A 16389-nucleotide genomic window follows, 5' to 3' on the forward strand; every position below is an offset into this window, starting at 1 on the left:
GTCGTCTTACCGGTCATCTTTATCGCTCTAAAACTCGTGCCAATAGTCACAAACTGAATCAGAATGAAGAGAACTCGCTTGTCCAGTGGATAATCTCTATAGATATACATAGAGCTACCCCCCGCCCAGCTACTGTTTAAGAAATGGCTAATATTCTACTTATAGTACGTGGCGAGACCCCTTCTTATACTGTCGACAAGAATTGGGTTATAAACTTCGTTAAACACCATCTAGAACTGACTACTCGGTTCTCTAGACGATATAATTATAAGCGTACAAAGATAGAGGATCCAAAGGTTGTTAAAGAATAGTTTAATCTTGTTTTTCAGACAATTCAAGAGAATAGTATTCTTTTAGAGAATATCTATAATTTTGATAAAACTAGCTTTACAATAGGATTAACAGCAACTACTAAAGTTATTACTCGCTCTGAATTCTATAGTCGGCAATCACTTTTACAGCCTGGAAATTATAAATGGGTAACAATTATTAAAACTATCTGTGGATCTAGATATACACTTACTCCTGTAATTATTTTTAAAGGCAAAGTACTAATTCAAGACTAGTTCGATAACCTTCTATCTAATTGACGTTTTAAAACAAGTCCAAATGGATGGACAACAGATGAGATTGGACTTCGATGGCTTTAAAAACACTTTATTCCAACAACAACTAATCGTACAGTTGGGAAATATCAACTTCTAATTCTAGATAGTTATAGGAGTCATTTAACTTCTTAATTCAATTAAATTTATAAAGAGAATAATATTATTCCGATCTGTATGCCAGCATATTCTTCCTATCTTCATTAACTACTTGATGTTGGATGTTTTACGCTATTAAAACGTACGTATAGGCGGCTTATTAAAAATTAGATGCGGCTTGGTTTTAACCATATCGACAAGTTCAACTTCCTTTTAGCTTATCTAATTACTTGTAAGAAAGCCTTCCAGGCTAAAACTATTCAAAATAGCTTTACAACAGCCGGATTAATACTATTTGATCTAAAGTATATACTATCGAAGTTAAATATTATTCTTTGAACACCTACTCCTCCCGGAAGTCATCCAACTAGTCGATTAAACCAATTCTCACCAAAAACACCCCAGAATTTTAAACAACTTCAGCAATAGGCTAGTTCTATTAAAGCACTATTAAAACAGCGCTCAAACAGCCCTCCAAGTCCCCTGAATCAACAGATCAATCAAGTTCTAAAGGCTTGTGAAATTTAGATGTATTCGACTGCTTTACTTAAGATTAAAACACACAAATTACGCGCCGCATATGAGAAACAAAAGCAAAAGCGCCAGCAGTCTACTAGGCAGATGCCTAATAAGGGTAGAATAACTATTCAAGAGGCCCAGGATACTATACAGCGCACTACACAAGTGATTGAAGCACCAATTCCCCCTCCCGTAGCACAGCCAGTAGCACGCGTTTTGCCAGCTCAGCCAGCTAGGAGAAAATTACCAACATGCCGCAAGTGTGGAAAAGAAGGACATAGATCAGACCATTGCGATAGTTAGTTGAATATTTTAATATATTGGCGTTGTTGTTCTAAAATTATAACTAAAACTATAAAGTAGGCGGTCAGGTGGCCGCTCGCTTGGGGTGGCCGCTCGCTTGGGAAATACGTTAGTTATCGCCGAGCCTGTCAAGCTTCATCAAATAACATGTCACCTCTTGATATCCATTGATAATAAAGGGAAGAAAATGAATTACCGAGGTTTTCGAGATATCAAAGTTCCAGTTTACAAGGCTCAAAGGAGCCCTGGTGGTAAGTCTCCTCAAAAGTGGAATCAACGCAGTGTTCAAATGGTATAGACCTCCCGAGCCGTACTAGGTGGTCACAGCAGAATTGCCGACAAGGAATATACTGCTAGAAACAATGGCCTCACTTATTGCACCTGCTTTTCATAGGTACACTTGTTCGAGGTCCAGACCCCTCGGGGTACTTATTCCCCGAGACCTACTAGCGGACCCCGCATGAGTAACCACTCGGGTACACTTGATGCTTAACTTCCAGCGCAACCAAAATCAATTCCAGCATGACGGGAATGCCCTACGACGAAGCCATGAGACTATCGAACGTCATTCTGACTACTGCTAAGCTTCAACGATCGAATGTTTACAAAGCATGCGAAGCCTGTCGGCAACGCAAATTGAAATGCAATGGCTTGATCCCTTGTGAGCGGTGCAAAAAAACTTCGGTGCAGTGTAAATTCTGAAAGGTAGTACGGAGACGGGAAATCGATGCAGCCGGAGGAGCCTCCAGTCAGCGCATCTCATCGACCCCCTTGCAACTCCCCACTGCTTCGTTGACTAATGTTACCTCGTCACTTGCCACGGTGGGGATGGACGGGGATCTGCGCCAGCTACAGATGATCTTGAACACCCTTCGAATAAGCGACAGGCTGTCCTCACGAGGGACCGTTACCAGAGCCTTTGGGTCTACGTCATCAGCCGCCGTACTTAGTCTTATCTTAGACTTGTAATTGCAATCAAACGACCGTCTACAAATAGATCCCGGAGCGAGACCACAAAGTCAGCAGCATCAAGATGTTCTGGTTTATATTTCCCAGGTGCTGGCCGCCTCCAAATCATCTTATCATCCCCTTCTCAACCCTAGCCTCCCAGGTCCGCTAAATACGATTCCATTGGAAATGCAATTTGTATTCCTCGACCAATATATTCACATGGCATGGAAGGATCTTCCGTTTCAATCGCCGACTACTCTCCGGACATAATTGCCTTATCTCTTAAGTAGGACAGGTACGCATGTAGACCCTGACGGCATGGCCCTTCGTTCTATTATATTCCCTCTGCTCAGCATTGGGGCTATTACGGCAGGCTATGCTGACGTGGGAAGTATGTTCATTGCCAAGGCACAGAGAAGCACACTATCAGCAGATATCGTGAGGGATATTCGAGTCTTGCAGAGTGATTTACTAATGATAAGCCATTTACACTGTATCTATATTGTCTAAACTAATTATGAGTTTCTACTAGTACATTCGGCACTATATAGACTCTGGTTGTTTCACCACGGTATATATGCGACTCGGGGCAACACTTCCAAAAATAATAGCAGCCGGAATGGGCAAATCGATTCGCACCCAACAAGAGCAGGCTCTAATTTCTGCCTTCTGCTGTCATGAAAGGTTATCTCAATCTTTTTTACAACGATTTCGTCTAAGCTGACGATTCCTTGAAAACAAAAGCTTCATTTGTTTTGCATTAGGCCTTGAAACCAGTTTCTCAAATAGCATAATTTTTGAAGTTAAAATCTGACTCAATGCACGCTTTACCCTGCTTTTAAAGCGACCTGCTTCTTATCCCCCGCGTTTACACCAGGCCCGATAAGGGAGAGCGAAGCACCTCGGAGCCGCGAACCAATCGGATCGCACCAAATCCCAACGCTGAGCGGACAACCGTAGATCATTCAAGCGTAGAGTCATCCATATAAAGTACACAGGATTCCCAGCACGATCAAGATCAAAGGTCAACACTGAAATTCACGTCCACGAACAATATAAGGAATGGTCATTCAGAACCTGAAGAAGATTCCTCGTACGGTCGCAAATACCACAAACACTATAGCCAAACAGCAACCACGAATAGTTAGTACGACCTGCTCTCACTCAAGGGCGTTTAACACGGGCGTGACGCATTTTTGTTCAAGTTCTCGAACCAAAGCTCAACTAAGGAACATCAATTTCAAGCACCGCCAGTCCATTTCCTTACAAAGTTCCCGTTTCTCCATAATGGCATCCGCAGATGAAATTAGCATCACAAAGCTGAATAAAAATGACTTTGATGAATGGGCTACCCTTTTCAAGGGCTACATCGACTTCTACCGGGCCTCCATACCCGAGGAGCAATATGAGAAGACATTTCAACGAATCCTAGACCCGGAAAGTGACTTGGATGCTTTAGTGATGAGAGAGCGTCAAGGGAAATCTCAAAAGACCAAAATGGTCGGCATTGCACACTTCTTCCCTCAACAGACTCCGTGGAGCGAGAAACAGATTATGCTTTTGCATGGTATGTGCTGAGTTCTCTTTGATGTTGCTGTTCGCACAGGAATTTCGGTGTTTTACTGACATGAGTCACTAGATCTCTTCGTTGACCCATCATTAAGAGGCAAAGGCCTCGGTCGCAAGATGATCCAAGCCGTTGCGGACCTTTCGAAGGAGAAGGGCTGTCTTCGTCTGCAATGGTATACAAAGCATGACAATGTGCAGGCTCGTCGGCTTTATGACACGATGGCGGACGCTTCATTTGTGCAGTATCGGATGGGCCTGTAGACACCGTCAACGCGAAATGTTGATAACTTAGTTACGTCCTCTACGAAAGTGGAATAATGATCAAATATCTAACCTTCAAGTTGGAACCTCAGGCTTGAAAGCAAGCTTAAAGTTTGACGGTGGCACGTGGCTGAGATTTTAACTACTATATTACGTTGATTGATGGCCCCGGGGAATACTATTTTCAAAGGTTTCTAGGGACAGACGCAAAATACTCTGTAATAGCATTGTGTTGTAGAATGACTTCGAAGTCACATTCAGATCTTCTACACGAAGCCCGGTCAAAATTTGAACCAATCTTCCACAACTGAAATACTCTTGTAGGGGGTTTTGTTAGTTCCCTTCTCACTCACTTCGATGTCCAAGAATAGAAAGTGATTTCAGGTTATCAGGAAGCCCATCAGTAAGTTTCACATTGGTCCTTTTCGTCTCATCGCCGGAGAAACCAGCTCTGTCTATGGCCAGATCGAGTAAGTTGCAGTCTGAATCGGTCCAATCACGAGGGTGTTGGCCATGCACTTCCTTCTTCCAGACCGAAGCTACAGTCGGCCTGCGGTAGTATCTTATTTCGCGCACATATTGACCCAGGAGCGGCTTTTGGAGGATTTGCATAATTGAGCAAAATGCCTGCTCAATGCCTTCGTTGTTGGGCCATATGCGAATTAGATTGGATTTCCGTGCCAACGTGGGGCATTTGGTTGTGGCCCCCAAAGGCCAACTCTCCTAGCCAACTCTCCTAGTCCCGAAACCCTGAGGCGTCAACGCCTACAAATGTTTACCAAATCAAATGAGTGCATTAATGATGATATGGAAGTCCTACATAGAATATGAGAAGGCGGTAGGGGTCCATCCGTAAGGCAAGAAGAAGTAAAAAAAAAAGACTTGCGGTGTGAATTGAACACACGACACACGACACAAGGCCTTCGTTTTCGTATTATGGATGAAAATGGCTGATCAAAATGGCTCACTTCAAAGATGCTATTGACGACTCTGAGCCAGTGCATACGCGCATAACGGAGAAGATTCGGTTTTAAGAATTTTGAGCGATGGGATGATTGGAATGTATTTCTTTAACAATACGAAGTGAAATTATCGGCTTCCAGGGCTAGCGGATCCGGCGGCTTCTTCGGCCTACTCTTAAAATTGGGAAGATACAACAGACCCAATGCAAAAGCTATTAAATCAAAATCTGACACCGAGGATCCCGTAATGAGCATAAGCAGAAAAGCAAGATTTCCAAATAAGCCGCAGTACATTTACTACGTTGTTGCTGTACTGGAGTTTAGAGGAAGTGGATACCGACGTAAGACGAATGACTCCACATGAACCAGAATCTATAGAAACATTGAGACGGCTAGTAGTTCTGAGACAAAGCAGTACATTCAAACGAATGTTTCAGTGGAAAATGAGGACGAGTAGGCAACATCTGGTTGAATCACTGTTTCATAATTCTGTTGGCTGTACTATAAATGGATACACAGATAAGTGTACCTCTAGCCGAGCCCGTTGGAAATATTGAACAAAAGCACCACTCATTTAGTCATGTATCTTTGAAACTGTTGAATATTAATGCGCCAAAAGGATTCAATTCGTACCGACCGAAGAACTGCAGCCAGTGAAGATCGCATTGAGTTTCTGTATTAACATTTGATAAAGGGCTGCATTATAGCTTGATCTACGAGTTGTCACCCGTATTGGGGGTCATCTCGGGCCTTTCAAGATCTAGCCCATGGATTTGTGATCAATTGAGTCGGCAGAAAGGACAAATTATGGAGACAATTGGTCATCTGATAGAGGCGTAGAGGTCATCTGCCATGAAAAGAGGTGGCAGTGTTCTACAAAAGCGGGAAGTAGATTCTTACGCTTTTTTGTATTTGTTTTTCTTGGTTTCGGGTCTGCTGATGCTGCAAGCGAGCTGTACTCCGTAAATTGGAGCGATTGGGAATTCAGCCGAAGCGAGGGGTAGAGACCTTGCAAGATGAAGAACCTTGACTGGATGGCAAGGATACATTGAGTATCTGGAGTAGTATCTGGAGTAGTATCTAGAGTAGTATCTGGAGTAGTATCTGGAGTAGTATCTGGTAGTGTTAATACCAACATGGATGATTGAATTCGGCTAAAATGCCAATTCAGTGTAGCAAGATGCTCATGTGACCCCACAATAGCTTTAGCCAATTAAAAATGAGTACGAGAATATTACAAGCCTCGCGTCCAGCACTGCGGATCATCAAGAATAAAAAAAAAATCTATTCAGGGGTTAATCCTCGGCGAAGGGGATTCGAGAACAATTGAAGGATTCTATGGGGTTGACAGCTCGCGATGGGGTTCCCCTGGAGAGAGTTTAGGTTATCTGAACAGGAGGCAATCGATAAGGCTGGCTCGGGGTGGAGTTTCTCATCGTGGCGATTCCCTGCTTCCTCTCACCTCCATGTCCAGAAATGGGGATCCGGATTCAGATTTCTACTGGAGTTCATCGCATCCGACTCCACAAAAGAGATCCACTGAGCCCCGTATTTTAACCCCCACCGCATGATGTAATACCATCGCTGTACACTTTCCGGTTCCTATGTTGTCAGCAGAGAAGAAACCAGCGGTGACCTTGATAAAGCTGCCTGTTCGCTCTTTTAGTCGTGGCAAACTGGATCTCTTCTTATTTTTATTTTTATCATTTCGTGTTCTTCCTCCCTTCTTTCACTCCCATCTTTGCCATTGATTTCGTCTGATCACCTTCTCCCTCGATCTGCCCATCATGGCACCTCTCAAGCTTAACAAAAACAACCTGTCGCAGATTGCTTCAGCAGGTGAAGCCCAAATCAAGGTTCCAACCTATCCACGTGGCGCTGGCATTAAGGAAGGCATCGTGCACATTGGTGTCGGTGGTTTCCACCGCGCTCACCTGGCATACTATGTCGATCTGTTGATGCAACAAGGCGTGAAGGACTGGGCTATCTGTGGCGTTGGCTTGCAACCTTTCGATGCTACGATGCGTGATGCGTTGGGCTCCCAAGATCACCTTTACACCCTCATCGAACGTTCCGCTAAGGGAAGCTACGCCAATGTCATTGGTAGCATCAACTCTTTCCTTTTCGCACCAGACAACCGTGAAGCTGTTGTCGCTAAACTCGCACACCCTGATACCCACATCGTCTCACTCACCATCACCGAGAGCGGATACTATTACAACGAAAACACACACGAGCTGCAAAGCAACCACCCCGATATCCAATTCGATCTCGACCCCGCCAACGAGAATGCCCCTCGCACAACATTTGGATTCTTATACGCTGCCCTTGCTCGTCGCCATCAGCAAGGCCTTAAGCCATTCACCGTGATGTCTTGTGATAACATGCAGAAGAATGGTGCCATCACGCGTCACATGCTGGACTCCTTCGCGCGCTTGAAGAACCCCGAGTTAGCCAAGTGGATCTCCGAGAAAGGTCACTTCCCTAATGCTATGGTCGACCGCATTACCCCTCAGACATCACCCAAGGACAAGGTCGACCTTGCCCAGAACTTTGGTATCGAAGACTCCTGGCCGGTCGTGACAGAGCCCTTCACACAGTGGGTCATTGAAGATCATTTCTGCGATGGCCGCCCACCATTTGAAAAGGTTGGTGTACAAGTTGTGAAGAACGTCCACGAAGTCGAGCAATTCGAGATGCACAAACTCCGACTCTTGAACGGAAGCCACTCAGCAATCGGATACCCAGGCCGCCTAGCGGGATTCAAATTCGTCCACGAAGTGATGGAAGACCCAGTCTTCAGCAAATTCGTCGTCCAAATGATGCAAGACGAAGTCAAGCCGCTCCTCCCCGCCATCCCCGGCGTTGATCTAGACGTCTACACCAAGACACTAGTCGAGCGTTTCTCCAACCCAACAATCATGGACCAACTCCCTCGCATCTGCCTCAATGCCTCTGGAAAAATCCCACAATTCATCATGCCCTCTATCGCCGAAGCAATTTGGTCCAGCGGCCCCTTCCGTCGTCTCTGCTTCGTAGCAGCCGCTTGGTTCCGCTACGTGAACGGCATCGATGACGCCGGAAACAAGTTTGAGGTTGACGATCCCATGCGCGAGGAGCTTCAGACCAAGGCCCGTGCTGGCGGTACTGATCCTTCTTCCATCCTCGGTATCAAGACACTTTTTGGTGACGATTTACGTGCCGATAAGAGATTTATGACTGAGATTACGAAGGCTTTGGAAGATATTTCGCGAGATGGCATTGCGAAGACTATCCCCAAATATGTTGATTAAGAACATCAATTGAGATCTTGTCGGCTGGTGATAAAAGCCTCTGTCGAGAGCAATGACTTACGTTTTTCTTTCATGCGTTGTGATTTTTGACAAAAGCACGATCCTAGATAGATGATGATAGATAAAATTCCCCAGGATTTAGGTCAACGAATTTCATAATTGGATTTTTTTTTTTTTGAATATGATGGATTTAATCATAATTATAATTTTATTTATTTTACTTGCGTTGCTGCGCTTAAGATAATGCTGATGCTTATGAGGCTTTCCCCGTGTCCCATCAATATGTCCCAGACACATATGATTTCTGTCTAGAGATCTTCACGAGGGGCACATCCTCGTCACATGAATTCTAAATAAGTCATCATAACATCAATCGGAATAACTGGATGCTTAGATCCATCAAATCAACCTAAACAAGCAATTTGCCTGACCCCCAAAACAAATGACATCACAATGAAGTTAATGTCTTAAATCCGATGGTGGCAATCTCCGAAGATCGGCACAATTAGAGTTGCCGATTCCCGAGACACTGCTGCCGCGGGTAATGGACTGAATGTCAACAGCGACAATAGCCCTCTTTCTCTCCTTAGCCATGTAAATGATGGCTTCGGGTGGATACAATTGCGCCTAGGCTTCTAGTGGAGGGCTTTAATATTGTTCACCCATTTTGTGAACAAGAATCTCGAGAACAAAGTTCACAGATTTTGGAAATCCTGGCTCTCGCACAGGCCAACATCATTAGATCCGATCTGAATCTTATGCCAAGAGAACCCATAGTTGCCCATGGGAGGCTGGGGTGATGGTGGGAGCTTTACAGAGTACCGGATGAAAGTGCTGGGACTGCAGAGAGTCCAGCCACTTCCTGTCATACAACTAAGATAGCGCTATTTCACAAAAAGCAATTCTCACTTAGCAAGCGAGTGAACTTAAACTTGAACTCGGTGAACCGATACTCCGTTGAACCGATACTTCATACCCATGCCATAGTGTTTTGTACATTGACTTCGACATTAGAAGCCGTTTTATCTTGGATATAATTGGCGTGTTTGACGGACCGTATGCTGGTCAAATAAGCCAATATTCGGGAAGATCAATCTGGTCTGGGCTGGGGTATCCTTTTCGTCCGGGCGCAGTAAAAATTCTACAATGATAATACTGTCTCTCTAAAATATGGTTTCAGATTACTTTGATATTTGATACCCGGGCTTTTGTTTCAGATAGAAGATTAATAACAATAAGAACGAAAAGGAAGGGCTTACACGAATCAGCTTCAGAATCAGGTCTTCAGGATCTCAGGGTTCAATATGTTTTCTCATGATAGACGGAATTTTCAGGAGCACCAGTCAGACTGCTCACAGTAGTATTATATTCTGAAGTTGAGGATCCTTTTTATAGAAAGTCTAGACGCGTCGTATATTCTAACAATCTTTCTTTCTATCAAGCTTGATAAATCCCCACAAGCTCTCCCTGCTCGCCTGCCAGACATATCTTGCCACGGTAGACAGGACGTGCCGTAGATCTATTGCGGTGCGGGTCCATCAGGTACGCGTACGAGGACCAACCTAGTCATCATCATCTACTCCATCGCTTTGTAAGCAACACTTGGAAAGACGCAAACATTATTTGAAATGGCACCGGCTTCCCCTTCAAGTTGAGAGATGAAACCACTCGCTCGCCTGTCCAATCATCATGTCGAAATTGAAAGATTATTCATTTGAATGTGACTGAGCGGAGATGAGCTGCATGGGGCGAGAACCCCGCAGCCGTCGCACTGGCCTCCAGCTACGCAGCTTAGCACATTCAAACCGAACCCACTCGAATACCCAGGAATTGGCATGAATCCCTCTCATAATCATGAACTCTATCACGTTTGGGAGCTCAAACCATGGCTTCCAGGTGGGCATGAATCATGGACAGATCAGATCTTCTGAATTTGATTTCCCAACTGGTAAGATCTAACAAACACATCGCCCGCTCCGCGTTCCACTGGCTAAGCACTTGCTAATGGCGATACTATTTTAGCAAGACCTAGGACTTCTCGAAATCCGAGTTTTACTGTACCTTTTCGACGAGATAACGACTTCATTGTGGACCAGAAGCTCCTGGACCAAGTCAGCAGCAAGCTCTCTATTCCTGGATCTCGAGTGGCTCTGGCTGGACTGGGTGGTATTGGGTAGGTTTCCCAAGGGTGACGTCCCTCTCCCCAAGGATAGACTGCATACTCACATCGAGAAGAAAGTCCCACCTAGCCATCGAATGCATGTACCGCATTCGAGACAAATCGCCAGAGACCTTGATTTTCTGGATTTACGCGAATAGCGCGGCCCGATTCAATCAGTGCTACCGCGATATTGCCGATAATTTCGATATACCATATCGAGATTCCACCGACATAAACATTTTTCACGTTGTTCATGACTGGCTTGAGAAGCAGCAAGAAAAATGGATCATTGTTCTCGATGGCATGGATAGTGATAGTGATCTTCCTCAAATAGCTCCAACAGGAAGCCTAGAAGGCATACCGAATGACGAAAAAAAGACATTGTCTAACCCACTCAAAAGATTTCTACCTCAGGGCCTCAACGGTTCTGTACTTTTGACCACAAGAAGCCTACTTGTAGCCAAGGAAATAGTTACAAGTGATGGTTTTATTGGCATTGAGCCTATGAGCGAGCCTCTCGCAATGGCACTCTTTCATAGAAAGCTCGGTCGAGGCTCGAATGGTGAGAGATTCGGCATCCTTGTCAAAAAGCTTAACTTTCACCCACTCGCGGTTGTCCAAGCAGCCCTCTTGATCAAGTCTCAGCCTCCTCAGTTGAGCATATCAACCCTTTGTGAACGGCTAGATGCTCATATTCCAATTCAGCATACTGCTCCTCATTCTCATCCGCTTCATAGCATATTGAACATTGCATTCAATCACATTAGACAAACAAGACCGGCAGCCTTTGAGCTATTGTCATTGATGAGTTTCTTTGAACCTCAGGAAATCCCTAAAACCTTTTTTGAAACACGAGGAGACAATAGCCTCAGTGAGAATGATGAAAGCATTAGAATGAAGACCTCCACGCAATCACTGAATCAAATTTACCAGCGGCATCAGCCACGCACAGAATTAGACGCTTCCATCGACATTCTCGCCGATTTATCATTAATATATGTCAAAGACTCGAGCGCAATAACAATGCATGGCTCAGTGCAACAGGAGCTGAAACGTCAGCTTAAGTTAGAAGGTCTAACCAATCAATGGATAGCACAGTCTATTAAATGCCTTTGCTATCAGCTGGCAGAAATGAACTTCGAGAGTACAAGCCATTGGCGATTTTTCTTCCCGCATGTGAAGGCTATGATAAAACAACGTCCAATTCCGGACCAGAGTGAATCACTTCTTAAATGGGCAACCCTACTACACAGAGGCTCGCGCTATGCCTGGACTATTAGTGAAACAGTAGACATGAAGCGAATGGCCACGGCTGCGGCGGAGGTGAGACGGGAATTGCTAGGTCCTGATGATCCGGAGACAATAGATGCTTTCACGTCTGTCATCTTAGCGTATCTGCTATTGGGCCAGTGGTGCGAAGCAGAACTTTTAGCAGAACAGCAGTCGGAGCGCTGCAGCCGTGTGCTAGGGGATGAACACCGTATTTCCCTCTTTGTCACAGGGCAACTCGCATTGGCAAAATGGTATCAAGGTCGATGGGATGAGGCAGAGCTGCCAAGTTTGAAGTTGCTCGACATAGCTCGACGCACGCTGGGTGAAGAGCATCCAGATACTTTGAGCATCATGAGCAATATTGCGGCGACTTATGACAACCAAGGTCGATGGGATGAAGCCGAAAGATTGAACTCACAAGTATACGAGAGACGCTTGCGCATTCTAGGTACAGAGCATCCAGACACATTAACCAGCAAAAACAATCTTTCAGTAATTTACGAAAAGCAAGGTCAGTTGGAGAAAGCGAGAACGTTCATCATACCAGTGTTCGAGATACGCAGGGATATCCTAGGCGCAGAGCATCCGGATACCCTGAGTAGCATGAGCAACCTTGCTTCGGTTTATCATGCTCAAGGCGAATTTTCAAGGGCTGAGGAGCTCTCTCTCCAACTGCTTGATATCTATAGGAGACTCCGCGGGATCCAACACCGTGACACACTTGTCGGGATGGATAATCTAGCAAGGATATATCGGGCCCAAGATCGAGAGGATGAAGCCGAGGTACTTGCAGTGAAGGTGATTGAAGGAAGGCAAAAGATCCTTGGTTTAAACCATCCCGATACTTTGATGAGCCAAGTAAGCCTGGGAGCAATATATTCGAGCCAGAGGCGGTGGGATGAAGCTGAAGCAATTCAAGAGCAAGCCCTGAAAGGCCAACAGATAACACTCGGCCTTAAGCATCCAGATGTCTTTTCTAGCATGGATTCTCTAGCATCTATCTACAGAAGTCAAAGACGACTGGCAAAGGCCAATGCAATGTACCGCCAATTAATAACGACACTCAAGGCCCATCTTGGGTCAGACCATACAAACACCGCAAAGAGCTTAGGGAAGCTGGCCTTAGTTCTCCTCGATCAAGGGAATTTTGAAGAAGCGGAATTGTTGCAGAAACAGTCAGTCGAAGTCCTCGAGAAAGCACTTGGCCCAGATCATCCCGTTGTTCTGGAAGGCACGAATACCCTGGCCTTAATATTTACCAAACAGAAACGCCCTCATGAGGCCGAAAAAGTTCAGCGTCGGGTCGTAAGTTGTCGCAAGAGAATCCTTGGCATGGAGCATGGAGACACCCTAGATAGCATGGAGATTTTGGCGGTTTTGCTTTTTGACATGGGTCAATGGGAAGAAGCCGAAGGACTAGCAAAGGCAGTCACTCAATTTCGAGCAAAGGAACCCCGAAAGCATAGTCCGGATGCAACAAAAGCAACTTTACTACTTCAGCAAATCTCTCAGATGAAGTTAGCTCAAGGTATATCTCCTGACGAGGATGATAACTCGGATATTTCCGAATTCGGATCCGTCATTAGCAGCTTGTCCATTCCGGGCAGTAGTTCTTCAACTACATCCATCAATAACTCGATTGTCACATCCGCAGTTGAAGTCTTCACGGCCTCACTTCTGGGTATGGAGAGCTTTCAACAAGTCTGCAGGTTTGCGCTTGAGGAAAGCGGCTACTCAAAAAAGCGCATTCGGAGAAACTTGAAGAAAGCGCTTGGTCGCTTTGCATCCCATTTAACTCGCGATCCCGAATTAGGAGTCGAGCCTCACGTCATCAAATTTTTTCGCGGTGCACAGCTCAGAATCGCAAGCCTTACTATGCAATCACTCAGCAAAACGAGACCCTCCGGGCTAGAGGAATCCAATATTCGCCGAGTCGAGGAAGAGAGTTCTAGAGCTAAGGTCTTGGACTATCTTCAAACACGAGAAGACACATCTCAGCTAATTCAAAGTGAGCAATTCGCTGTGAAGAATTCAGAGCCAGATATTCAAGGCAAGCCAGAGGGTCGTGACGAATTGGATTCTGACTCCGACTCCGAGGCAGATTCCATTCCCGATGCCCCTGAGATCGCGGAACGGACGCTGGTGGACGATCTTCAAAGGATAGAGCACCTCATTTTCCAGTCGAATGCTTTCCAAATGATGGAGAGAGAGTTTCACGATTTTGTCTTTCCGTCTATGCGATCCATTCTTTTTAAATGGATTTTGGAAAAACGGAGAAATGGAGAATTTATGAGTACACAGCTTCTTAATCTTGAAGTAGTAGTGAGTGAGCTGCAACATGTCCCGCCGGATAAGATAGCATTGAGCTTTGATGAGGATACTTCAATCCTCAATACAATCAAGGGCTTATGGGAGGCATTTACAGCGGAAAGATGGGATTGGTGGCCTCTCAGGCCCTACATGCGCGCTTTAGGGAACGATGAGGCTCGCTTACATTGGCAATGTGTGAGTTTGTTTATTCTGTTTGTATGATGGTTCAATGATCTCCATTCAATATTAATACAATTTGTCTAGGCTTGTGGTCAAGCTCGATGGGTCGAAGTCCCTTTATCATTTGCAAAAAAGGTCACTGGCGCTACCAAGATTTTACCTCCGACAAACACCACTCCGACTGCTTTCGGATCACAAAGCTTAAGTACCAGAATTGGCCAGTCTGGTCAGCCCCTAAATCAAGGTCAGCGGGGAACTCACAATCCAGATTCTCTCAAACCTCAACCTGGACCCTCCCAACAACAGCAGCAGTCAGGTCCGGGACGTAACCCTAATCGCCACGTGTTTCTTATTGTGACAAGTTCTTCCCTTTTTGGACATTCAAAACGACTTGCCCAAACCTCAGTCAATTCTATGAATGATGAGGAGTTCTTTTCATGGGTTCGATCGATGTACTATGCCTATCGAGGGTTTTTTCCAACCTGGTTTGGGATCTACAGGTATTCACATTGTGAATTTTTCAAGGTACGTTCATGGTTGCTTTGTTGAACGAAAATAGTCCTACCTCAATCTCTAATTTTGTGATAGTTCGAGAGATTTTTACAAGCTGCATATGCTCCCTTGACCCCCGAGTTTCCTGGCCCGCAGCAGGCATCTTATCATTTCTTCCCCAAGCCCATCTTCCCTGACCCACCAGTGTCCCCACATGAGTTCAATCACTGGTTTCTATATCACACTTGGTACAGTCGTATTTCACGTACTATATTGAAGAGGATTTGGAAGGTATATTCCATTAATTCAGGATGCGGAGATGTTGTTAGCGAAAAGCTTCCAAAACGGGACAGTCACCTTGAAGAACAGGATTCATCGCGTGAAGTTTTCTGGGGCTTATACATTGTTGAGGAGCGCTCGACATGGATGCTGGCGGCTTACAGTGTCGTGTTTTTGACTCCTTCATTCTATTTTCTATTTGCGTGGTTGTTTCAATAGAGTCACTACGGCGATCTCCAGAATGCTTCTGTTCCGCTATCAGTGTCAATTGGATTGCTGGGAACCTTTTGGGGAATGATTTCATTGACATCCCCGAGATTTGACGACGGTCATACAAAGCTTTATTGAATGTTGGGGTACCAGGCCTTCCTCATTCCAATTCAGCGTGAGTGCTTTTACTGAAGGTCATTTATTGGGGTTTCCGAATATTCCAGTTATTATGACCAAAGCGTGAGCTGGAATGCATAGAAATCAATGTTATTCGACGTCAAGCCTAGAAGCACTATGATCTGATATCAAGTTTCGGACGTCGTCTAGGATGGTGCAAGACTGAACACATAGGGCTGGTGACAACCATTGAGTATGAGTGTCAGCGCAGACGAACTGCGCGTCAGAATCGACAAAGTGAGCTAAATGAGCAAAGTCTGTGGGAAAGGACGGCTCGACAACGAAGATGGTCGGCATTTGCTTGGGAGCTTGGGAATCGGATCAGGCATCTATTTTCGAGCCAACTAAGTTCCCTTTACCCCACTACGAATAACAAATACCTCATCAACTTCGTCGCAGTAAATTGGGTGGACATGGAGAACTCGTGGGGTTTTCTAAGTATTCACGAAGAATCTCAGTCAGTTCGAGGTTGACCTGCTCCTTCACTTCATCGCAACGAGGCAGGAGGCGGACTGCACCGAATTCTTTTTCAGTTCAAAGAAGGTATTAATCAACTCACATACTCTATGCACATATTAACGCAATTATTGTTTCAAATAGATAGGTCCAAGATTGAATATATTCATTTGTTTTGATGCTAAAAGGGCACGGAGTATATAGCCATATAGACTTTCATGGCCATCCAAGAAGAGAGGAAATTACCTAGGTCTACTGAGCGGGTACCTGTGAGATGACCCTCGCCCAAA

The 16389-nt window shown here is 45.0% G+C and overlaps 6 protein-coding genes across 6 annotated transcripts; 4 read left to right on the top strand and 2 right to left on the bottom strand.

The window, feature by feature from the left end:
• Positions 1–3764: 3764 nt before the first annotated feature.
• N7478_008276 (GNAT family N-acetyltransferase) lies at positions 3765–4307 on the top strand (the record flags this gene model as incomplete). Its single annotated transcript, XM_056924490.1, has 2 exons — positions 3765–4044; positions 4117–4307. 2 exons carry the CDS (start codon positions 3765–3767, stop codon positions 4305–4307), a joined length of 471 nt encoding a protein of 156 aa, XP_056777216.1.
• Positions 4308–4588: 281 nt separating this feature from the next.
• N7478_008277 (uncharacterized protein) lies at positions 4589–4919 on the bottom strand (the record flags this gene model as incomplete). Its single annotated transcript, XM_056924491.1, has 2 exons — positions 4589–4614; positions 4661–4919. 2 exons carry the CDS (start codon positions 4917–4919, stop codon positions 4589–4591), a joined length of 285 nt encoding a protein of 94 aa, XP_056777217.1.
• Positions 4920–7056: 2137 nt separating this feature from the next.
• Positions 7057–8562, top strand: N7478_008278 (mannitol dehydrogenase family protein; the record flags this gene model as incomplete). The annotated part of the gene is made up of 1 exon (XM_056924492.1): positions 7057–8562. The coding sequence occupies one exon, from the start codon at positions 7057–7059 to the stop codon at positions 8560–8562; it is 1506 nt and encodes a 501-aa protein (XP_056777218.1).
• Positions 8563–9257: 695 nt separating this feature from the next.
• On the bottom strand, positions 9258–9547 carry N7478_008279 (uncharacterized protein; the record flags this gene model as incomplete). The annotated part of the gene is made up of 2 exons (XM_056924493.1): positions 9258–9446; positions 9539–9547. The coding sequence occupies 2 exons, from the start codon at positions 9545–9547 to the stop codon at positions 9258–9260; spliced, it is 198 nt and encodes a 65-aa protein (XP_056777219.1).
• An 869-nt stretch (positions 9548–10416) lies between these two features.
• On the top strand, positions 10417–10739 carry N7478_008280 (uncharacterized protein; the record flags this gene model as incomplete). Its single annotated transcript, XM_056924494.1, has 2 exons — positions 10417–10510; positions 10585–10739. The coding sequence occupies 2 exons, from the start codon at positions 10417–10419 to the stop codon at positions 10737–10739; spliced, it is 249 nt and encodes an 82-aa protein (XP_056777220.1).
• Positions 10740–10822: 83 nt separating this feature from the next.
• N7478_008281 (P-loop containing nucleoside triphosphate hydrolase protein) lies at positions 10823–14527 on the top strand (the record flags this gene model as incomplete). The annotated part of the gene is made up of 1 exon (XM_056924495.1): positions 10823–14527. One exon carries the CDS (start codon positions 10823–10825, stop codon positions 14525–14527), a length of 3705 nt encoding a protein of 1234 aa, XP_056777221.1.
• Positions 14528–16389: the final 1862 nt, after the last annotated feature.

This window comes from Penicillium angulare (assembly GCF_028827245.1).
Source record: "Penicillium angulare strain IBT 27051 chromosome Unknown utg000005l_segment0_segment0, whole genome shotgun sequence".
NCBI lineage: Eukaryota > Fungi > Ascomycota > Eurotiomycetes > Eurotiales > Aspergillaceae > Penicillium > Penicillium angulare.